This window comes from Arachis ipaensis, chromosome B1 (assembly GCF_059453495.1).
Source record: "Arachis ipaensis isolate K30076 ecotype BB chromosome B1, ASM5945349v1, whole genome shotgun sequence".
NCBI classification, from domain to species: Eukaryota; Viridiplantae; Streptophyta; class Magnoliopsida; order Fabales; family Fabaceae; genus Arachis; species Arachis ipaensis.
In genome coordinates this window covers 20667643-20693958 of record NC_142436.1, presented here as the reverse complement: position 1 = coordinate 20693958, position 26316 = coordinate 20667643, and the positions used below count along the sequence as shown (strand labels likewise).

The following is a 26316-nucleotide window of genomic DNA, read 5'->3' as shown; positions in this document are numbered from 1 at the left end:
AACTAGGATAGGACTTCCAATTTCTCACACCTTGCCAAAAGTATGTTTTTACAGTTATTTATTTATTTTACAGTCTTTTACCTATTTTAATTGTAATTTAAATTACTTGTTCCTCATCTTCACAATCCCGATTTACAATCTTCATAACCAACAATAAGAACATACTTCCCTGCAGTTCCTTGAGAAGACGACCCGAGGTTTAAATACTTTGGTTATCAATTTATTTAGGGGTTTGTTACTTGTGAAAACCAAAATGTTTGCACGAAAGAATTTCTGTTGGTTTAGAATCTATATCTACAACGCGACTATTTTTATAAAATTCTTTACTAGCAAAAATCCTAACGTCAATCATAACACACCAATCCATTATTTTAACCAATCTCAACCAAGTAACTCAACTTCAAACATAATATCATATTATACATATTTTCTCATCCCAATTCCCAACAATACCATTTTCAATCAACCATCAATATACACAATCAATATCATCCTCACCATCAACATGGCTTCATCCACAATTCAACCTCAATCAATCATTAAGCATATATCAAAACATGTATATCTCTCATGCATCATCCCATCAAAACATCAATATTCATTAATCACATACATAACCACATAATTTATCTCAACCATTCAACAACATCAACCATTCAAACCCTATCTTAGGGCCTCTAGTCTAAGTTTTCACACCACATTACATTTTAGATACAGGAAACCGAGACCATACCTTAGCCGCTTTTCCGCTTAACCGGGAACACCTCCAAATCACTTTTTCACAAGCTCTCAAAGGTTCAACATCTCCAAGAACAGATTTTTAGCACACAAGAGTTTATTCCAAACTCTCCAAGACCTCAATCAAGCTTCAATATTCACATACACACTACCTAGGCCACAATTATCACATCCAAATACAACAACTCAATATCCAAAGATCATAAACCAATAAATTCTACTAGGGCTAAAAGAGCCCAAAATCTCAACACTCTTTCCCAAAAATTTGAATTTTAGGGCTGAGAAAATTGGACTAAAATCGTAGCTTACCTCAAGAACAAAGTAGTGGATTTTGTAGAGCTCGTCGCGGTGAACGCGTGGCCGTAAACGGTGCGGCAATCAGAGCTCCAGATTAAAAGTTATGGTGGTTTGAAGATCAAGTGAGAGTTAGAACTTTGGAAGAGTGTTCTTCCCCTCCCTTACTCTATTTCAGCATATTTGAGGGTTTAGAGAGGAGAGAGAGTGCTGTTTTTAGGGTTTTAGGTTTTGTTTGGTTGGGTCAAGGAACCAATATGGGTCCGGTTAGTTCGGTTTGGCCCGTTCGGTCCAATCTTAGGCCGATTTCTTTAAAATTGGTATCAAAATTCTCGTTTTAATTTCCTCTATCATAATAAGCCATAAAAATTATATTTTTAACCCTCTAGATAAAATTCTAATTTATGAATTAATTAGTTATTAATTAACTGAGTTTTACACTAACAACCCTTAACTACACTAACTTGCTTGCAATTGACTTTTCTCATAGTTCTTACTCTCAACTTGTGCTATCAGTTTTATCCTAACCATTAAAAATAACTAAATCAAATCAATGATTAAATACAAAACATAACTTGTTCTTGTGTGATAAACTTTCGAGGTATAGCTTGTCCTTAATGATGTTGTAATACATTTTTTTTTGTATGGAGTGAGTATAACTCAAATGCCAAAAATATAATGGGTGGATACCTACAAAAGATATCCTAATACTCGAAGTGAGTAAGTATTTTAGAGATATAAGATTTCTGTGAATATATAATCTTAGTGAATAGTTTATAGACATATAGATATCATAGAACCAATCATATGAGTATATCTTTAGTTGAGATATAAAAAGTGTCTTTCATACGCATAATATTGATGAATGATATTGATGGTATGATTGTTTGGTCATTAAAATGGAAATGATGGTCATTAAGCTTGTCAGCTACAAAATTAAAATTAAGATAATAAAGCTGAGTTATGACTAATAATATATAATAAAAACCGAGTTATAATATAATGGATTACAACCTCCAAATTTTGTCTGCTGATCTTATGGTCAAACTAAGCCTAAAAAGTAAAATAAATTATAACTCGGTTAAAAGATAACAGGAGTAATGATAATATAGCGAACTCCCAAACTTAGTCGAGTTATTATGTCGGCACTTATTCAAAAAATAATTGAGTGATAAGAGTTATTCGATCAAGACAATTGTATGGGGGATACTTTTTCGCTCGAGAATAATTTTTCATGGCATGCGTATATCATTTGATTGTATACAAATTGAAAAGTTTGGAGGTGTAGATATGTTGACAAAATCGATTGCATGATTCAAGGATATATTGATCAATTGTCTTGAAAATTTTTTCAATCCATAACAACTTAGTGATGAGTTGCTCGTCCAAAATAATTAATTATTAAATATTTATTTTATAATAAACTTCTTATGATATGATAATATAAATTGAGATAATAAATATGTATATAGTTACAGCATCTATTAAATAACATATTATGTAAAACTAAGAATTTAAAATAAAAAAATATACTTTAAAAATTAATAATTGCAGACAAAAAATAATATAAATGTCATATAAAATGCCAATTGATGTACATTTAATGTGAATTACTTAATTTCATTTGTTAATATTTGAGCTTTTAACCTGTATTAACTTGATAATCAAGCAATAAAATAATTAATCAATAAATGTTCTTTAGTCCTTACAGGTCAATAAGACATATTTCTCGTACAATAATAATAAATTTGTATGTTTGCATCTATTTTTTGTTTAACTTTCTGCATTAATCATATATAGCTAATAACATAAAATTTAGTAACATGAAATGTTATTGAGCAATTAACTTCTGTAAAAAAAATATAGTTAAAAAATAAAGAATATACAATTAACTTCTGTAAAAAAAATATACAATTAACATAATCAATTAAATGACATAAAGTTATTTTTGAACAATTCAAGTTTATGTAAAAATAGATTTAAATTTATAAAGGTTGTACGAAAAAAATATTATATTAGTAATAAAATAAATAATAGAAATTGAATTAATATAATGTTATCGAGCAATTTCTTAGCGCCTCCTCTAAATTCGGTTTGCTTCATCATAATGCAATAACGAATTTATCACTTTTAAATTTTGAGTAACGATTTTGTTGGCCATATTTATAATTATCAGGTTACAAGCAGAAAACTTTAGGTTATGTATATATAAATCTATCTGATGTTGTTAGCATCAAAAGAATCAAAGAAATATTATCTCATTAATTCAAAAAATGAAATGATTCAAATTGAGTTTTAGTAGAGAAGTCTCTGATTGTGTAGTGTTTATAATTTTGTAAAAGTTGCTTCTTATTATACTATGCAAGTTCTCAAATTAGATAATAAAATTATAATGCCATGTAGAAATTGATAATAAAATTATAATACCATATAAAAATTATATGTTTGGATTTTTGTCATGTGTGATAAATGAGTTCATATATAAGTTAAAATTGAAAAATTGTTAGAGAGATAATTAGTAAGTGATGTTCATATTTTTTATTTGAAGTTGTGATTTATCAAATTTTAAGAATAATTTTTGAAAAAAATTTATAGAATTGTATACCCTAATTTTGGAATATTCTAGCAACAACTATATAAAACACAAGAAGTAATTAAAGAACATGAAAGTAAAGAAATATTGTAAATGATATACATTGATTTATTTAATTTTTTAGGAGTTTGAAGTACATGTGTTTGAGATTCGAATTATCGATAAAAAGTATAATAAATTAAATATTAGTATCAATAGTTTTTTGTTAATATAATTGAATTATTTATAAAGTTCTCAATGAATGTTATATGACCCTATGAAACTCAATTTTGAATAAAAGTTGAATATTTAAAAATTTTAGAATACATAAATTGTTAAAATATGTAGATATTACTTGAAAATTGATTTGAACTTTTGAAATTGATTAAAGAATTTGAAACTAATTCAAATATTTTAAATTTTGGTGGAGTAGAAAATTAGTTTATCTATCTCATAGTTAGTGCTAAATATTTTTGTGTGGATAAACTTTTGAAGTATAATTTGTCTTTTATGATGTTGTAATATTCTTTTTTTTTTATAGAGTGAGTATAATTCGAATGTTAAAGAATACTGTGGGTAAATATCTACAAAAGACACTGTAACAATCAAATCAGTAAATATTTAAAAGAAATAAAAATTTTATAAATATAGAATGTTAGTGAATAGTTTATAGATATATATATTGACAATATGACTATATTTTTAGTTGAAATATAAAAGGTACCTTTTATAAATATACAATTGACGAATAATATTAAAGTTACGCCTGTTTGATCATTAAGATAAAAATAACGACCATTAACTTTGTTGGTTACAAAATTAAAATTAAGGTAAATAAAAGCAAAATATGACCAATAATGTATAATAAAAATCAAATGATAGTGTGACGGATCATAACTTTTTAAAACAAAATTCAATGCTATGTGTTTTTGTCCTTTATACATTGACTAGTGACTACCTCTACATTATTACCAATATCACCGCCGTACAGTTCCACCACCATCTTTTTTATGATTTTATTCGCCTTGTTTGATGGAACTCCATTTCCAGTTTCTTTTAATAACTTTAATTAGCTTAATTCAGTTTTTAATTTATATTTATTAATCAAGAAAATTGAATTGGCCACGACTAAAATCAATAATCTCATATATTCATCTTTGTTCTAGTACTTTTTTCCTTTACAAAAAATTGATGACGCTTGGATTAATAATAATTGCTGGAGATGTCACACCAAAAACGAAAGATTCTTGTTGGAAAAGTATATGGTAGTGTTCTATTAAAATGGGGAATGGATTGTGGAATCATGGAAAAAATGATGGTAGGTAAAACAGAATCGTATTGCCGTTACCGCTGCAAATGATCAGTAGTGTGTGAAGGAGAAGAAAATAAGATAAAGACAAATGACGTTGAATTTTGTTAAGTAAAAATTATTTTTTAATTTTGACCGTTGGTCTATTTTAAGAGAAAGTTTTGGAGGGAGCAGTTTTATTAAAATTTGGGTAGTATTTAATTAGTAAAAGAAAAATGAATAATTTTATCTTATTAAATGTAATTTTATATCATTAAAAATATTAATAATAACTAATTAATAACGACAAATTATAAAATTTGTTGACCCTAACACTTCTCCTATTTTAATTAAGGAATCATGGAAAAGATGATGGTAAAAAGTGGTGGTATTAGCAATAATGCAGATGTAGTCAGCGTGTAAAAGGTAATAAAATAAAAGAGAAAAAATGGCATTTAATTTTATTTTAAAATAGAGTAAAGTATTATTTTTATTTTTAACGTTTGGAGTAAGTTTCAAAGTTTTAATTGTTCTATTTAAGTCCCTAACGTTTCAAAATTTATTTAGAATGAAAGTAGTGTGATTAAGTGTAATTTACTTAGATGTGATTAAAAAATAATTGAATATTATATACAGTAAAAAATTGATATTATTGAAAGATAAAATTAAAATTTATTTCTATGTATTATTTTTGTCCCCAACATTTTCGTTTTATTTAAGTTCCTAACGTTTCAAAATCGTCTCAATTTTGTTCCGCCGTCAATTTTGTTAATGGATCCCTAAGAATAGGATAACATTGAGCCAATTTTAAAATGTTAAGGACTTAAATAAGAAGATTGAAACGTTGGGACAAAAAAGATACTTTATTTTTTAAAATATTATATCATAATTTTAACGATTGGGATGAAATAATTGATCCTCTTATTTTTATTTTTTTGTCATCGGAGAGGATTCACTCTTACTCTGTCTCCAGTCTCATTGTGATCCCTAGATGTAATGCAAACTAATTAAACTATTTTTCTTTTTCTTTTTTAATTTATTATATATATATATATATATATGTTTTAATATTTTTTTTTGTCGTGTATATAATTGTGTATACTAAAATACCTTACAGATGCAACTTATCAAGCTCATGCACCAAAGGGACCAAAGCCATGCGATAATTACTAATTTTTCTATTCTTTCTCTTAACCCAAAAAAAAAATGTCACTAGTATTGCAATGAGTATAATATATCACTAGATTTATTCAAGATTTTTGTGTTTGTAAGCTAGATGAAGCTTCTAACATTTCATTTTCATTTGATTTGAATTAGATTGATTTCTTAACGTTGTTCTTTGAATTTGATATTTAGTAACCATTTGATTAGTTTTCTTGCTTTGAATTTCATAAACCTAAGTTGTAGGGTTGATCCAACATTAGTCAAAGTTATAATATCAGTTCTTTAGTTTCATTTTTGAAAAAAATTTGGAAAGGAATGTAAAAATACTAAATTCAGAATATATGTTCATTGTTGTTCCGTAACTAATGAAGTAAAATTAAGTTTGGGCAAGTTTTTGGTGTAGAAGGCCTGTTAAAATCTATAGGTATAGATGGATGTTGGCAGCTGCTGGTTAAGACAAGTGTCTTAAAAGAAGATATCCTAAAAAAAAAAAATATCTTTTGCATCTTTTGAAGCTTTAATACAGGAAGGATATGCTATTTTATAGGGTTTTTTACTTAAATAAATTGTTTGCATTTTAAAATTACCTGATTCCCCTAAAACAGATTCTGCAACGTGATTATCCTTTTTGTATTATTATATAAATCGTCCTTGGGTGCAAAGGGTTATATAAAACATGAATAATCTCACCCTAGGATGATTAATGCATGAACTTGTGAGGCAAAGTAAGAGTAAATCGTGGCAGAAATTCTTGGGTTAGAAGTAGAGCATAAATCGTCCCAGGGTAGTAGGTTTTACGTGTTAATGAGCTAAACCAAACTGGGCTGCCACGATTTGTGTTATTGAGACCCTTAGGAGCCTGGGACGATTTATGTGTTACTTTGTAACACTCAAAGGGCTGGGACGATTTATGCCCAAGTTATAACCCTAAGGACTCAAGCACGATTTATGCAGGTAGAAACTCTATAAATAAACGAGTTTCAAACAGATGAGCCACACAAAACATATGTTGAGGGTGTGAGAGATGGCAGAGAGTATTTTCTTGTTAGTGCATCATCGGGAAAAAATAGATGAAAACTCAAGTGAAGGTGTAACTTTTTCTAGCAAAAAGCAGATAGGTGTGTTTATAACTCCGTCAACGACGTTGATGGATTTGCACAGTAGTATATTAGAGAAGGCTGGAAATTGTGGTAAAAAACGCGTGAAGCAATTATTTTTTCGTATTCCGATATCATTGAAGCCAGGTTATGTTAAGTTTGGGAAGTACGCGATGTTGGGTGATGACGGCATGCGAGTTATATTTCATAGTCAATCAAGATTTCCCGACTTAGGCGCGCTGGAGTTGTTTGTCAGAATGGTTGACGTGTAGGGCAGCAGCGGGGGAACTGCTCCGAATCTGCCCACTGGCGTCATAGAAGGAACTTCCACCGCCGTTCCAACAGGGCAACCGGCGACTCCACTTGTTTTGTCCCCATCTTTTGCTGCTGCTTTGCCTGTCTCAGGTGATGACTTGGGTGATGGGCGTAGCTTCGGCCAGCTTGCAGCTGCGATGGGATCTGAACCTATAGTGGATGGTGCACCCGCATTCATGGAGGTAAGAGAGAGAGATCCGTTTGCCGAGGCTATAGGTGATGATGGGTCAGATTCGGAGCCACCAATTATTGGTGACGAGAGCGACGGCGAAGAGGACACTGCAGTTGCCGTGGGAGCTCAAACCCATGGTAGCAGTGGTACGCAGCAGTACCCTCGACACTTTACCACATTGGACCTTGAAGCAATGAACCCGGCCGCAAACTTAGATCAGCATCACCCGGTGATTCACAGAGAAAGGCCTAGCGTGATTGGCACGGACGAGTTTGAGGTCGGGCAACGGTTTGAAACAAAAGAGGAAGCCGTACTGACAATCAAGAGTTATAATATTCGGCGGGTGTAGAGTATAAAGTGTTTGAGTCCGACCAGTTGAAGTATCATGGGAAGTGTGTCCAGTTCGGGAATGGTTGTAATTGGCTGATCCGTGTCACTATGAGACAAAGGAAAGGCTACTGGGAAGTTAGAAAGTACAATGGACCACACTCGTGTCTAGCAACGGAGATATCGATGGATCACAGGCAGCTCGATTACCATGTCATATGTGCCTCGATTTTATCGTTGGTGATGGCTGATGCATCAGTGTCGGTTAAGGTGTTACAGAATGCGGTGTCTTCGAAGTTTGGGTTCAGGCCCAGCTACAGGAAGGTTTGGATGGGCAAGCAGAAGGCAATTGCGCAGATATATGGAGATTGGGAGGAGTCTTACAACTACATACCACGGTGGATCATTGGGGTTCAGTTGTATATGCCGGGTACTATTGCGCTTTTGCGTACTTCGCTAGTGAGGATAGGTAATACCGTGGATGCGTCAACGGTTTTCTTTCATCGACTATTTTGGACGTTTCCTCCATGCATTGAGGCATTTAAGTATTGCAAGCCACTTATATCCATTGATGGGACCCATTTGTATGGGAAGTATGGCGGCACTCTGCTAATGGCTATTGCCCAAGATGGAAACTCGAACATTCTCCCAGTGGCTTCGGGTTAGTCGAAGGCGAAAACACAGATTCGTGGAAGTTTTTCCTCACTAATCTCCGCCAGCATGTCACCCCTCAACCCGGCATTTTAGTCATATCTGATCGGCACAATGCCATCAAGGCTGCCTTGCTTGCAGAGGACGGTGGATGGCTCCCACCGTCGGCATACCGGGCATTTTGTGTGCGACACATCGCGTCTAACTTCGCACTGTCATACAAGTCTAAGGAAGCCCGGAGCATTCTCGTGAATGCCGCATATGCAAAGACTGAAGAGGATCACCGGTATTACATGGACATTTTGCGGAAGGAAGATCCTGCAATGGTAGAATGGTGCGACAGGATTGGACTGGAGTTGTGGACCCAATATCGGGATGGTGGTCGTCGATATGGTCATATGATGACTAACATCTCTGAGTGTATCAACGCCGTGTTTAAAGGCACACGCAACCTCCCGGTGGGTTCATTAGTTAAGTCAACATATGGGCATTTGGCCGAGCTCTTTGTGAGGAAGGGAAAGGAGGCTGAGTCTCAAGTCGGAGCAAATCAAGAATTCTATCAGACCGTGAAGGCGATCGAGAGGAATCTACAAGCCTCAAGAAATATGCGGGTGGATCTGTATGACAGGGGAAACTCTGAGTTTATCGTTGAGGAACTTGCGCCGACCGCGGGAAGGATTGCAATGAGTGTGTGTCGGGTGTCTCTATCCGCCCGCACATGCGACTATGGGTACTTTCAAGCCCTCCACTACCCGTGTCGTCATGTGCTTGCAGCATGTTCATTTTGCAGACTGGACTGGAGGACATACGTTGATGATGTGTATCGCATGAAGACCGTGTTCAATGTTTACAAGATGGGTTTCTCTCCGCCTATCCACGACGATCTCTTACCCGTATACGAGGGACCTCGTGTCATCCCTGATCCTGGCATGATGCGGGCTGCAGTTGGAAGACCTCGGAGCACTAGGATAAGGAATAGTATGGATGAGGCGAATCTGGATAGACCCAAGAGATGCGGACTGTGTAGGACCCCAGGTCATACCAGAAGAAACTGTCCACAGCGCCTGGGAGCTTCTGGATCGCACGAAGGTAGCAATGCATAGGCACCGTTAGCTTACGAATGTTTACTATTGCTCATGCTTCTTTATAATATGTCGTCTACTTCTTAAGTTTACATTCGTTATAAACCTTTGTTAAGGTGATCTATATGTATTTCAATTCGATTGTTTTTAATTTACATTGACTATGCTTTTTGTTTGGACTTATACTTATTTTGTATTACCTCATGCTAGTGATACGCGAACTTTATATATACGAAATAAAGGAACGTAAACATGGCCCGAATGGAAGGATACAAACCCATAAAGTAGCATAAACATGTACCAAACACAAACATGTTCCCAAATGTAAAGATACAAACCCATGAAGAAGCATAAACATAGACAAGATGAATAAGGTAGTTAAGTTCCAACAAGAAGTCCTAACACGAGTAACGTAAATCAAAAGAACAACTCTAAAAACAACACTACTCCGATAACTAACACATGTGTGAACCAATGCCACACTTTGCCGGCTTAATCACGCGCTTCCTCCGCTGTGTGACTGGGACAAACGCATCTGGGGGCATGCTATCAGCGGCATCTGCAGGCTCCGGCTCAACAGGCGGTGGGTGTTGTCTCAGTCTCCCAAAGGCGGATGCCGGAGTGCCTCCCAATGCAAACTCGCCTCCTTGATAACCAGTCGGCACTTTATTCAAGTCGACGTTGAGATCCACCGCAACACCATCAAACTGTGGCCTGTAATCACCAGCTGGGCTCCCAAACTGGGCAAAATCTGCAAAAAACTCTGAACCAGCACCGAATACCTGCTCCATCTGGTTCGAGCTGCCGAAGTCGGAGAACAGCGTGGCCGCATCAGCCTGGAATAAAGTTCCCTCAACCCCTACAACATCTGCATCAACTTGATGCCCAGTAATATGCCCTCTGGAGGTACTACCACCTCCCCGTGCTGATCCACCTCCTTCTCCACTGCCTCCTCCCCCACTGCCACCACCCCAACCAGATCCGCTAGCACCCCCGCCCCAACTACCCCCACCATCACCGCCACCCCACCCAGATCCACTCGCACCCCCTCCCCAACCAGAACCCCCACCACCGCCTCCTCCCCAACCATCTCCACCACCCCAACCCCAACCAGACCCGCCTCCACCATGCCCCCAACCCCCTCGTCGACCCTGTGGCCGGTCCCACCATCATCTCCCCCATCATCGCCATCATCACCTCCACCCCCGCCATCATGATCGTGATGCTCTGGATCATCATCCATCCCAATAGCACCCTCGTGTCTTGCCCCAACAGGCTGGTTGTATCGAGTCCCCACACGCGCACGGGTCGCTCTCCGCCTATTGTCAGGCACATTTGGTCCTTGCTGCCTAGCAGGTGCAGCAACATGACCCCGAACTGGAGCATCTACGGGAACTCCACCCGCCCGAGGATCCATCAGTAGACGATCATGTGAAAGGAACCTACGTGCTACACAGAACCACCAGTCAAGATATTCAGCAGAGGGACGGGGATCTGGAACCAACTGAAAGGAAAGCACGCTCTGACGTCTCTCATCCCAACACTGATGCCATGTGGCTAACACCTCAGGAAACCACCTAGTGGGTCCTCTACCATCCTTCGATAATAAGAAGTCGATGTTGATGGCTGGCTCCGGGATGTGCTGAACTCCACCGAGCTGAGATAAAACCCTATCTACTTGATGCCACTCTATTGACGCAAAGTATATCAACGCAGTTGTCGACTTCCATAAAAGCGTGTGGTCAGGCCGGAGTATGTCAGGATGGACTACTTGGATCACCTCAAGACTGCTGTATGGCATCCAGATGAACTGCAACATGGAAATCATTCAACATTACCAACCGAGTATATGAAAACAGAAATACAGAAAATAGCATTATAGACTTTCAAACTTACATCATCGCCAGTCAGCCTATCTAATCTGTGTCGGGTAGCAATCACACGGGGACCCTTCTCATCCGACGACGGAAGAAACCGACCCCACCTGTACCATTACAAAGCCCCCATCAGTGAGCTTATAAAATAAGATACAAACATGTGCATGACAATGATTATGCATCAAAATGATATACCTCGCAGCAAGCGGCCAGAGAATAGCATCAAACCCTCTAGGCCTGAATGCCGGGAAACGCCAAAATATCCAAGACTGTAGTAGCGACAGTGGTCCAGCGAGGTTCTTTACATTCCGATTTGCAACCCTACAGAGACACCTGTACAACCAAGACAAGGTGGCCGAAGCCCAGCTGTACTTGCCGAGTCCATCGAGGTCTGCAACATACGGGAGCCACCGTAAGTGTACCCTGGCACCAGACTTATCCGTGAACAGCTCGGTGGACAACAACATCATAATGTAACCCCGTGCATAGATCTGTACCGTCTCCTCTGACGCATGAGCGGGCAATACTCTAAACTTGTTCTGGAACCAAGAAAAAGAAACTGTGAAGTCATCAATGCAGTTCTCCGGTGGGAGTTCACCAAATAACTCTCCAAACCACACCCATGCAGGCTTGCCACCCTCCATCAACTTCTCGAAGTCACTGAGGCACCCACTCACTGCATGACCGTCAATTGGAAGGCCAAACTAGTATGCCACATCTTGTAGTGTTATGGTACACTCCCCAAATGGCATGTGGAATGTATGTGTCTCGGGACGCCATCTCTCCACAAAAGCACTGATCAGCGGCTCATCAAGCTTGAACCAATAATCATTCAACCGAGCAACATGTAATAGGTTCGCACGATCTAAGTACAGGAGTATACGATCATGCAGTATCATCTTCTGTTGCTGATGCACACTCCTAACGCACCGGGTTGGCTGAAAATACGCAAGCATAACGACATCATTATTTCGGGTCCTTATACACACACACATAGAAAATAACTTAGTCCATGACAAATATTCAACTCACAGATGCCATCAAAATGGATATGTTCATAATAACATTTCATCTTCAAATCGACATTACCAATATAATGTAAGAACCATAAAAGTCACAACCGAACCGATCAAGTCAACGGGTTAACGGTTCAACCAGAAATTCACCGATTGAACCGATTGACCTGGTGCAATATAATTAAAAAATAAAATATATTAAAAATTTTCAAATTTAAAATTTAAATACATATTTTCACTAATAATCCAACTTCAACTTTTTTAAAAAAATTTGAAACTCAAGCGGTTCGATCGAACCGGTCTTACCGAGTGATATCAGTTTAAACCATTTCATTCTGGGTTTGACCATACCCAACCGGTTTGTTCTCTCATCCGGTCAGATCATCAGATTGGACCGACTCAGAATCCCATTGCCCGGTTTTTCCCTCGAACCGGTTCAGTCTGGTCCGGTCCGGTCCGATCCAGTCCTGTTCGGTCTGGTCCGGTTCGGTCCAGTCCGGTCCAAACTCAATAGTAAAATCAACAAATTTCACGGGATTCTACCGTCAGAACCATCACCCTATCATCAGCGAATTCCATAATCTATTAAGAACACTAATTTCTAACGTCTTATACTAAACCAAAAACTAACTAAATCACTATACATGGTATCCGACAACGTCTTAATAAAAAAATATTCTAAGATGCATATTCACCCTATACAATATCATCCAACATACTATATCATCCAAAATTTAAAAACATTAGAAAATTTAAAATCTTACCTGTTGATCGATAAATCCGGCAACATGCGCAATGCCGTTTAGGCGGTACATATCTCCTTGGTTCGCGGCCATTACCACCGCCGGAGAGATCCCCCAACTCCACCAACCGGCCACCGACGGCCCACTGCCACCACCCCTGGTGCCACTCAGACGCCTCTGCCCACCACCAGCTGCACCTCCGTCACCGACTGGTCCCACCCTCGAAAACAGTTCTCCCCCCAAACTTCCTCTCCGGTCAAATATGGTTCCTCCAAGACCTCCCTCAACCCTTTACGCCGCAGCAACAACAAAGATGACTCGTGCTTGAGTACTTAGGGTTATAACTTGGGCATAAATCGTCCCAGGCTCCTGAGGGTCTCAATAACACATAAATCGTGGCAGCCCAGTTTGGTTTAGCCCATTAACACGTAAAACCTACTACCCTGGGACGATTTATGCTCTACTTCTAACCCAAGAAGCCCTGCCACGATTTACTCTTACTTTGCCTCACAAGTTCATGCATTAATCGTCCTAGGGTGAGATGATTCATGTTTTATATAACCCTTTGCACCCTAGGACGATTTATATAATAATACAAAAAGGATATTCACGTTGCAGAATCTGTTTTAGGGGAATCAGGTAATTTTGAAATGCAAACAATTTATTTAAGTAAAAAACCCTACTTTATACTATTCATATATCTCGTAAGAGATTATTGTTTTGGTAATTAATCTTAATACAATAAATTAATAAATATTTAATAATGGTCCCTATCAATTGAACTATATAATTTTTGTCCCTCAGTTTATGAAAAAGAAAATGGATAGATAAAGTAACTAAAAAATTTTAATAACCAAATAAGTCACAATCATAATAAATTTTTTTCTATAAATTATAAAAAACTTAAAAAAAATTCTTATTTTGAAATTATCAATTTTTTTTTATTTTTGTTCCCACTAAAAAAAGTTTTAAAAAATTCAAAAATGAAAAAAAAAACCAAAAGAGGTTACAATTTCTCTCAATTCTTACCAGAAATTTTTTTTAAGTTCTTGTACATTTTAACAACAATTTCATATTCTCTTTGTGGAGTTAATATTCAAAATGACTTATGAAATTTGGAGACAGACTCAATTTGATCCCTAAAATTTCAATTGACTCAATTTGAACTCTCAAATTTGAATAAGTGATTCACGTTAGCCCTTCTATTAATCTCCATTAACGGCACGCTTACCTGGAACGTTAAGTGACATGTGGGCCTGGCATGTAAGACCCAAAACCTTTGAAAAGTCTTATTATGATCAAGTCTCAAATCATATGGTTGTTTATAGCCTTAATTTCAGAAATTATTTTATTAAAGATAATTAAGACAAGTTTTGATTTATTGAATTTGAGATAAGTTATGATTATTATCCAATTTTATAATTATTGGATTATTTTCTATATTTAAATCACAAAGTTGGTGGTTGTGAAATAATAAGAATTTTTATATGATCTTGGACTAAATAATTAATATTTTAGAATATTGATACTACTGTTTTGAGAAAATAAAGGATTTAAGTATATTATTTCTAATTTTTGGATTTGAACATTTTATTGAAAATAATTTGTACAATTGATGAGCAAATAGTATTTTTATACATTATTATTGTTGTTGAATTAGAATTTATTTCTAATTACTATATTATTCCCAATTTTATTTAAATTTACCAAATTGTCCCTAACCCTAAATTTCAAAAATGAAACCCTAGTCCTAGTGACCCAGCAGCCACCACCCAACCCCCTTTCACAGCAGCACACGGTTTCCTTTCCCATTTCCATGAAAGGAGAGAGACAGAAGTAGGAAACGGATTGAAGGAGAAGGAAAGAGGAAGGTTCGCCGGCGGGGAGAGGGTAGGGAGCTCACAGCGCCACTGTCGCCCTCGCCGCGTCGCCACTATCGTTCTCACTACACCGCCGCCATCGTTCTCACCACGCCACCACCATCCTTGCGATCACGAAGAGAGAGGCTGACGGGAGGAATTGGCACCACGGGAGGGGAAGAAACTGCCTCTGCACTGCTGTCGTTCACAAGCTCAGCCACCTCGCCATTGTCGCCGCCAAGGGTTCCGTCGTAGTCAACCCGTCGCGGCTGGTGCTGCTGCCGTCCCTGATGGGTTCCACCGTGGAGAAGGGAACGGCGCAGGGGAGAGGAGGTTGCGCCGCTGCTGCCACCGAAGGAACCCGTCCCTGCTGAGCCACCGCTACCACTGCTAGGGTTTGCTGCCGCCGTGTCGTTGAGAGGAGGGCCGTCCAGTCACACCGAGCATGAGAGACGGAGAGATCAGAGGCTGAGCTTGGGTTCAGCCATCATGCCCAGCCGTGCTCGCGTCGCCGGCGCTGCCTCCATCAGAACTGCCGCCGTCAGAAAGGGGTTTCGGCCGCCGCAGGTGTCGCTGCCGGAGAAGGGAGCTGCGTCTCTGTGATTCTGACCGCCGGGAATGGTTCTGTGACTTTCGGGAGCACCGCCGAAGCTTCTGGCTACTTTTTTCGTCGCCGAAAAAATTCTGTCGGTAAGGGTTTCAAGTTGGCTCTCCTTTCCATTGAGTTTTCGGGAATCTCATTGTCTCTGCATACTGTTCAGGTCACCGCTGCCGCTTGAGGTGGCTATCGGGCAGCCGCCGAACCGGTTCAGAGATCGCTGCTATTTCGGTTCAGCCGTTCCTCCTTCGGTTTGGTAAGCGTTTTAATTTGAAAGCCCTTTTGTTACTGTTCCGTTATCTCACGCTGAGGTTTGTGGCGTTAATTGCTATAAGATTGAGTTTCGATTGTTGTATGTTGCGAATAGTGTTGCTTTGGTTATTGCGAAAGTGGCTGGGAGCTGAGGTTTTGGTTGCCGTCAGTTCGGGTTGAGCCGGAAAGGACTCTGTGAGACTTTTGGGTTATAGATTTGCGTTTTGAGGTAGGGGCGCTTTCCAAAAACTATGTTTTGTGTATTGAAATTTTTACATATGGATACTGGTGCGAGATATTGTGTATTTGGTGATTGTATCTGCCTTATGTATTATTTGATTGACTCGAATGACTATGGATATTGGTTTGGCTGAATTGTTGTGCGGCTTTGTGAAATGTAATGTCTGAAGTTGATTCTTTAAAGATTTGAAATATGAGTTTAATCCGTTGAGGATTGGTTTGAATTGAGTCAATTATTTTGATGATGTGAAAGATAGAATACTCTTGAAATTCAGCCTGGGTTGCTTTAATTGATTTGGTTTTGATAAATGATTTATTGCTGAACCGATTCTTTAAAGCTTTGGAAATGAGTTAAATCGGTTGATATTGAGTTGATTTTGAAATGGTTTTCTTGAGATATGCCACTGAGGCGACTGTTGGATTTAGCTTTCTTTGAATTGATTTCTGGTTTTGAGCTGTTAAAAAGGAATGAGAAATGGTTTAGTTGGGATCCGAACCGGGTGGCAAAATTCCAAGTTTTAGGGGAGGTGCTGCCAAAATTTCTACAAAATCCTAGTCTTGTTTAAAAAGTTATTTAAAAAGGATTGGATTTTAGAAGTTGTATTATTTGATTTATTAAGAGAATATTTATATTTTCAACCTTAATTTATTTAGTGAACTTTATGCCTTGAGTTTGACTTATTTAGAAATGAACTATTTTTACCGTTTGAATCACTGAAGGAAAGAATGATGCTCTAATATTGATTTCAATATAAAAAGGAGCTTTTAGTGATTTCAAAGGAATCTAGACTTTTGATTGAGTAATTAAGTTTGAGGCATTTTGGGAAGAGTCAGAAAAATGGGTTCCAAAAAGAAACCTGAAAGTGGTTTGATTCAAATGAACCGGTTCCTTTTCAAATGAGTTGGTTTTTGGACTGGGTTGGAACTTGTGATTTTGTATGGTCGGTTTCATAATAAATTCAGTTTTATTTACTTGAACCGAGAATCTATGATTTTAATAATTTCAATGAATTCTAAGGAATTGATATAGGTTGACCTTCCCTAAAGACTTGGGACTCTGCCGAGAAACTTTTGTTATAAAATTCCATTGTTGGATGGATGATTTTGAATACTTTGAAATAAATCATTAACTTGCCATGGTTTTGGAAGTTTTGGAAAGAGAAAGCCAAGAGTGGCTTTGTTTTAAAAAGGGAACTTACTTTGAGTAAACGTGGCTTATGAGCCTGAGATGATTTGAGAAATGAGATCTTTAAAGCCAAGGCTGAAAAGAGTTGAAATTTGATTTCAAAGTGAAATGGCTTGAGAAAAGTGATTTATGGCTTAAATGCCGGTTTTATGAATTTGATGATGTTGAATGGTGGAAGTGCTGTTTTGTTATGGGCCGGAATGGCTGTGTACGATTATGAATATTGGCTGGTTTCGGATTGAACCGCGAGCCAGAATGGCTGTGTATGATATTGATTTATGGCTGATTGCCGAATGAATTATAGGTCGTATGGCTGACTATGAATTACGAATTTAAGTCGGATGGCTGAGATGGATGTTGATCCATGGCTGGGACTGAATGAATATATGCTTGAGATACCTGGGTAGTAGCAAGGGTTGTGGTTCGTCCCACTTGCTCCAGGTCAGAGACTGTGATGCCTGGGTAGTAGCGATAGTAGTGGTGATTCCACTCGCTCCAGGTTGAGTTTTTAAACACCCGCCTGGGTAGTAGCCGCAGTAGTGGTTATTCCACTGGCTCTGGGTTGAGCGGGTAGTAGCAATGGGGTTGTAGCTCAAACCTACTTGCTCCGCGATGGGTGTTTCTGTCCATGGTTAGCTACCAGGACGTGTCAGGTTAGCTATATAACCGACAGATGATATCATCAGCCACTAGGACATGCATGCATCGTATGCATCTATGTGACATTGTTTGGGTGTGCATATTGTATTTGGTTTGCCTTTGTGATTAACTGCTAATTGTTCTACTTGCTGTAACTGTTTGTTTGTGCTTAAACTTTCTATATGTGTTTGCATCTGGGACTCTGTTGGATTATGGTGATTGGTTGATGGTTGGATTGTTTGGGCCTAGGGCCGTGGTTAGAATGAGATGAACCGATGGTTGATTTCGGCTTTGTGTTTCTGGTTTGGAATAAAATATGAAAGGCTATTTTGGTTCAGTTTAGATAAACCTTTTTGAAAGGCTTTTGATGTTTTGAAAATTGAACGGTTCCTCTTTCAGAAAAGATTTCCGACTTTACTTTTATTGTAAACCGTTGTTTTTGAAAAGAGGCATAAGACGGTTATTAATCACTGGTACGGTTTATCTTCATGTATCCTATTACAGTAATTCCCAAAAACCCCCTACTGAGAACCCTTTCGAGGATGATGTTCTCACCCCCCCTACATTTTTCCCCTTTCAGGATATGGGCGCAGAAGTCACGAAGAGTTTATTTGTTATTGAAATGCTCTGTATTGTGTTAGAGTATTATTTTTGTACCCTCGCCTTTATCTTGATATATTCTGTAAGAGGGATAGGAATTGTATTGGGTAATGTTTGTAATAATATTTATATATATGTATGTTTATATGTATGGGTGTACTCTTTATGAGTTTTGTAAGTTGTCTGGTATCTATGGATGTACGTTATCGAACAAAAGTAATTTTGGGCGCGGTATGGCGGTTTAAAGTTTTAAACAGGCTCATATTTTAGTATTAATTAGTATAAGTGTCGTCGTAATATCCGAGCTATCAGAGTCGCGCAGCCGGAAGCGTGAGCTTTGATAGTTAGGTTATTACATGACAGGTGGCCTTATTAAACGACGTCGTTTTCTTCTTGGCGCGTAATCTCTCTTTAAACGACAGCGTTTTCCATTCTGAGGTTAAAATTCAACAACACCAATGATCAAATCACTCAAAACAGGAAACTCTTCTTCTTTTTCATTCTCTCGCATGCACCATATTGTGGAAGATCAATGTCGCTGCTATTGTAGGGTGCCGACAAAGCTTGTTGCACGCGTTCTCGTTTGCTAGCACGAGAAAGAAGAAGCTGCGCACCATTGTTTCTCCAAAAACGGTTAGTAATGCAAGCATTCTATGTTTGGGTTCAATGTTTTGTTTTGTGTCTTCTCTTAGTTGGGATTTATAGGCCATTAATTTGTGCTCTATTTGATGCTCAAATGGATTGGGTCCATTGTGAAAGAAGATAGTTTTAGTTATTGATCCTCTTCTGTTAGGGTTTTTTTTTAAAAGACTAATTATGATTAATGTTAACTGTGTTACAGAGAAGAAAGCACATCTAAATTAGTGAAGTCTACCACTTCTTTATGTACCAGTTTCTGTCTATAGATGATTTCAATAGCTGAGCTTTTTTTCTGAAAATATAAAATGAGAAATTCATGAATGAGTAAATAGATTATGCTTGTTAATCTGATAATGTGTAGCTGTTAATTATGGATAACAAAAAATTGTGTAGCTGTTGTTACACGGATAAATTTTATATATGAATTTTTATATTTTCTGTTTTGAAAAAATATTGATTGACATGTTAATGTAGAATCATCTGATGCATGATATGAAAGGCCTTGGATGTTGAAGTTAATTTGTTAATTGTTTGAATTATATTTGTAGATGGGTGATTTGATAACCATTGTCGATCATCATGGAGGCAGCTTTGTTACAAAGAATGATGATAGTGTAGTTTACGAAACGGACAATACGGATGAATTAACTGGACTAGATGAAGATAGATTGGATGTATTTTCACTGAGGAATTACTATAAGGAGCTCGGTTATGCTGACATTGTTGAATGTTGGTGGCTTATTCCTGGGAGACCTTTAAAGAATGGACTGAGAGCACTTTCACATGACAATGAATTGTTAGAGATGTGCTATCTTGCAAGAATGAACCAAGGAAGAGTCTACTTATATTTTGAGCATAGAGTTTCCCAACCTCATAATAATGAAGTACCTGAGTTAATAGAGTTTACTCCCATTGCTCTTGAAGAAGACAAGGATGCACCTATCACCATACCAAATCCATCAGGAAGCTCAAATGATGTCTCAACTACAAAGTTCAATGAAGAACCAACAGTCCAGACCCAACCTGAAGTACTAGTCCAGGACCAAGAAGATTCACTAGCCCAGGCCCAACCCGAGTCACCAACCCAGGCCCAACCCAAATCACCAATTCAGGCCCAACCTAATCCAGTAGCCAAGTACAACTTATCTAAACCCAAGCCCACCTCAACCAAATCCACCACCACCAACATCAAACCCAAACCCAAGGCCAAACCCAATCCCAAATCCAAACTCACTACATCCAACATTGCCAAGACCAACCACACATCATATAAATCTGCAAGCAAACACAAACCCAAGAACAAACCCTTATCATCTAAAGTCACAATCACTAAGCCTACAAACAAGCCTCAACCCAAATCCACTTCAGTAAATTCTGCCAAGACCAAACCTATTACTAGATCATCTGCTAGATCAGCAAGTAAAATAGTGGATAGTCAGGATGATGGAGACCGAACCAGCAGTAGTAGTGACTCATATGATTCTGTAGAAGACAGCCTATATAGGCCTGACCCATTTGAAAGCTCAAATGACTCTGATATTGATGGTAGAATTTCTGGAGCAAGGAAGAGGGTTTTGAAGTTTAAACATGCACTGGGGTCTGCTTGGAAAAAGGGGAAAGAAAAAGTGTTAGTGAAAGATGATGGAATTGTAATAGGGAATTCTGATGAGGAGGTGGACTGGTTACAAGTGTTAGGGAAGAACCATGGTTCACATTATGATACTTATGATCCAATGCATGATGACTCTGATGGAAAAGACTCTTGGCAATCGGAAGAGTTAAACCCCCCCCCCAGATACTGAAGATGAACTTAGTGATGAAAAAAGTGATGACATATTTTCAATATTCTCACAAGGTGCTCAGTTTGGACAGCTATGCTCCAAGTTGGAATGAAATTTAGAAACAAAAATTTATGGAAGCTGTGAGAGACTTTACCATTCAAGAGGGGAGGCAAATAAAATTCAGAAGAAATAAAAGCTACAGGATAAGGGTAGTTTGCAAGTGGAAGAATAAAGAAGTTAAATGTCCATGGGTTGCATATGCATCTAAGGACCATGAGGAAACATGCTGGCAGTTAAAGACGTTCAATAATGAGCATGTATGTCCTAGGATGAACAAAAATAGAGCAGCAAATAGGAAGTGGCTTGCTCAGAACTTAGTCAAGAAGTTAAGAAAATACCCTAACTTGAAGCATTGTGAGGCAGCAGCTTATTTCAAGAGGAGATGTGACCTGAATTTGAACAAATCCTCCTTGACTAGAGCTTTAACAGATGCAACGAATGTAGTGTATGGTGATGTAGCCGCACAGTATGGTAGACTTAGAGACTATGGTGAGACATTGCTTAAGAGCAATCCAGGGTCAACAGTTAAAATTGGAGTGATTTCACAGGTTGAAGGTGACCCAATATTTCAAAGAATATATATTTGTCTGGATGGTTGCAAAAAGGGGTTCAAGACTGGATGTCAGCCATTGATTGATTTAAATGGAGCTTTCTTAAAGACGCATTTCACGGAACAAATACTTTCAGCTGTGGGACAGAATGCCAACAATCATATATATCCGATTGCTTGGGCGATTGTAGATGTCGAGAATAAGGAGAACTGGAGGTGATTTCTAGAATTGCTTCTTGAAGACCTTGGTGACTATGAACAAGATAAACGGAGCTTTATATCGGACATGCAAAAGGTAATCTAAACTTGAGCTGTATACAACTTGTTATTTATTTTAATTATATACTGTAGAGTGCTTAAGAGTTTTAATTACACTATTATTTTTAACTTGTTTTAATTAAGAGTTTGATATTAATATATACTATTATATTCAAAATTAAACGTGACTTATTAATATATCATAAAGACCTGCTCTCCCTCTAGGAAATACTTATACATACTTGTTTGAAAGCATATATGTTATTTAAATTTTTTATATATCGTTTAAACATATATAAATTAGAGTTGAATCATTTAGAAGAGTTGAATCATTTGTTTCTGACATATTTAAATAAATATGCTAGCAATTAGTGGAGAGTTGTGAGTACTGGCACTTAGTATTGGAATTATGTACTATAGAGTACTTAAAGAGTACAAATTCAACTTGTTTCAATTTGGAATGTTTAATTTTACTGTTAGCATTTTACTAATTATACACATTCTCATAGACCTGGAATACATAGAACTTGTAATCTTTTATTTTATCGGGTTCAATAATAGTTCATTAAAATTATTTCAAGGGTCAATTTGAGTTCATTAAAATTATTTTAGGGGCCAATATAAGGCACGAAAGTTAAATTGTTCTTACTATTTGGTTTAGGGGTTGATACCAGCTGTCAAGAAATTGTTGCCTACGGTTCACCACAGGTTTTGCATATGGCATTTATAGAAGAATTTCAATAAACAATGGAAGGAGTTGGAGTTGAGAGAAATATTGTGAGACTGTGCTAAGAAAACTACTCGCCATGGGTTTGAACAAAAGATGCTTAGGCTAAAGAGGAGAAATGAAGAAGCATGGGCATACTTGGACAAGTGGCCTAAAGAGTTATGGACAAGAGCATTTTTTAGAAAAGGACCAAAAATGGACAACATTTATAACAACGGATGTGAGGTATTTAACTCAAGAATCAAGGAGTTCAGAGCAAAGCCACTTATAACACTACTAGAGGAGGTTCGGATGTTTGCAATGAGGTCAATTGCCAAAAATAAAGTCAAGTTGTCTCACCATATTGGTAAGCTACCCCCAATCCAACAAAGTCGGCTGCAGAAGATCAGGAAACACTCGCAAAAATGGACACCTATATGGTGTGGAGATGATGGCTACCAAAGGTTTGAAATTCACGACTGGCCTACTAACATGACAGTTGATTTAAGCAAAAATATCTGCACTTGTAGATTCTGGCAGATAATAGGTCCAACATGATATCTTAATTAACATTTTTAACGTATGGCATTTAAGAGTTATAGATTATGACTAATTAAAATTTGAATATGTAAGCATGCTGTGTGTCCATGCATGTGCAGCAATTTCAAGGATAAATAAAAATTCTGAAAATTTTTGTCATCATTGGTTGACCATGGAGGCATATAGGGCTACATACATGCATTCCCTAAATCCAATACCGGGCGAGAAATTGTGGAAAAAATCTGAATACAGCAGACCTCAAGTACCTAAAACTAGGAGAAGGCCAGGACACTTAAGAAGAAAAAGAGAAAGGACACTGATGACGAGCCTTCGAGCAGTAAGAAGTCTAAAACTGCAACAAAGTTAAATAGAATCTACAAAGAATTTACTTGTACCTACTGCGGTGTTAAAGGACACACTAAAAGAAGCTGTGCTCATAGAAAAGCTGATGATATTGCATGTGCTCTTGCTGCAGCAGCAGCAGCTGTTGTAGCTAAATCCAAATCCCAAGATGGAGCTAATGCAAATGTACCCATTGATGTTGCGACAACTGCTGGTATACAAACTGTGGATGATCCACAGACTTCGAAGATTGACATCACCCAACCCACTATTTCACAGCCACAAATTATAGAGCAGGTCTCATTATATAACACATTAATTAATTACATTTATGAAAATGTCATGTGTTTATTCATCATCTATCAAATATTTCTAATTACATGTAGGTGCGTCCACCTCCACCTCTACTCACAAGGATGGATAAGCTGCCGCATAAAAGAAGAGTAACTCCCCGGTGTGGAACCAATACAAGGAGCTAGTTATAGGATAGTGTCAAAGTTTACAGAATTTATGAAATTTGTCCCCACTCCGGGCTTCAAAGCACCAAGGAAGAAATAGAGATTAAATTATGTTGTCTTTTGTGGATGAATTGATGAATGTAATCCAAAGTTGTGTGTTTTGAGGTTATTTTGTGGCTATTTTGTGGCTGAAATTTGTGTCAGTAGTTGTTTATGCCTTTTGCCATGTCTTGTATAGGGCTTTGTTTTGGAACCTTTTAAATAACCCTTTTGTTTTGTGACTGTAATGATGACATTCTAGACATCACTTTTAGTTTATCATGTGTTACAATAGTCATTGTCATGACTATAGTTGACCTATGAAATCAGATTCAAGGTTTATTATTATAACTTATTTTGCAATTTAGAGATTTGGTAGATAAATTACAAGTTAGTTTATTATTGATATTTGCAGATTTGTAATCAGTCTTTTATTTATTTTTACCATTTTATTTTTATAGGTTTACTCACAACTTTTAATTTACAGAATCATACCTATTTGTAATATCCTCACTGAATTTGTAGGTTTAGTCAAAACTTACAATTTACAAAATAGATTTGTATTGAAAAAACATAATTGTAGTGACATTAATTCAATTTTATTCATCACTTTCTTACACCAAAGGCATAGCCAATGGCTACAACTACAAACAAAATAAGAAAAAAACTCAAAATACTATTCCATACTTTTAAAATCCTAATTTCAGCTTCTATTGTACTAATCTTCCAACCCACATTCATCTTCCAATACTCAATGCTATTTTCGGTTTCATGTCTGATAGTCATATCTTCTTCTTCCACGCCATTTGTCCACACAAAAAGTTCACACCATCTATTCCCAGAGGTCTATCACAACAAGAACCACAAAATAAATTATGCATGTATTACAAAAAGAAGATGTAAATTCAAGAAAGAAGAAATTCAAGAACTCACATTATAGTTTGGACGTCCAAAAAATAGTCTCTCTGGATTTGCTTCTGTTCCAGACCAACGAAGAACGGGATACATTCCACAACCACACTAGTGTGGAACCTTTCCAGATCTAGCTCGATTTGGATTCCTATCCAAACTTCCATGTGAATGAGATCTGTTGCAGCTTCCGGAACCTTAGCTGGTGCTCCTCATCATCTTCTCTAACATCCAAACAACGATATCAATTTGGGAATTTGGCACTTATTAGAATTTTATATTCATTAAAAGGGGGGCTAAATTGAGTCTAAAATTTTTTTTCCTATGTCAGCAAGGTTTAATAAGGCCACGTGTCAAGCCCACGTGTTACTTAACATTCCAGGTAAATGTGCCGTTAATGGAGATTAACAGAAGGGCTAACGTGAGTCACTTATTTAAATTTGGAGGTTCAAATTGAGTCAATTGAAATTTTGAGGATCAAATTGAATTTGTCTCAAAATTTCAGGGGTCATTTTGAGTATTAACTCTCTCTTTGTGTTTTGTTTTTAATGAGATCCAAAAATACCAAAAAAGTGCCAAGCTTCTGATTGCAAATTGTTTTTCTAGCGTCTTGTTGGTGAAGTTGCCCAAACAGAACTTCGATTATCTTTTTTTCTTTCATTTTAGTTTTTTCTTTTTGCATTTTTTAACCTTTCTTTTTAACATTTTTTTAAATAGAATACATTTAAGAAAAAATGGGTCGTTTGAAAAATTTTCAAAACAAAACTTTACTTATTTATTTAGTTATTAAAACTAAAGTTTTTAACAAAGCTTCGATTATCTTTTTTTCTTTTATTTTAGTTTCTTTTTTGAATTCTTTTAACCTTTCTTTTCAATTTTTTATTTTTTTTTTCTTTTTGTTTTAACTGGAACATATTTAAGAAAAAATGGGTCATTTGAAAAATTTGCAAAATGAAACTTTATTTGTTTAAAAATAATGGTTGACTTATTTGTAAACTCTTTTGGTTTCTCTTTTAAATTTTATAATTTTTTTTCTTAGTCAGACACAATATAAAAAATTGGGTAATTTGAAAAAAAATTACAAAATAAGATTTTTTTTAAAAGTTTTTTATAATTTATAGAAATTTTTTTACTATGATTGACTTATTTGGTTATTAAAATTAGTGTAAAAGATATAATTAATGTTAATTATAATAATACAATTCAATCTTTCCAATAACCATTAAACAAGTAATAGAAGGTAAGTAATCTCTTATTTACAAAAATATAAATTAGAAATCACACACAAACACATAATAATAATAATAATAATAATAATAATAAT

General features: G+C 36.7%; 2 protein-coding genes across 2 annotated transcripts; both read left to right on the top strand.

Annotated features, from left to right (window-relative positions):
• Positions 1-8153: 8153 nt before the first annotated feature.
• Positions 8154-9721, top strand: LOC107647844 (uncharacterized). The gene is made up of 2 exons (XM_016351890.1): positions 8154-8436; positions 8562-9721. Exons 1-2 carry the CDS (start codon positions 8154-8156, stop codon positions 9719-9721), a joined length of 1443 nt encoding a protein of 480 aa, XP_016207376.1.
• Positions 9722-21261: 11540 nt separating this feature from the next.
• On the top strand, positions 21262-21960 carry LOC148575906 (uncharacterized). The gene has a single exon (XM_088502615.1). It carries the CDS (start codon positions 21262-21264, stop codon positions 21958-21960), a length of 699 nt encoding a protein of 232 aa, XP_088358741.1.
• The last annotated feature ends 4356 nt before the right edge of the window (positions 21961-26316 follow it).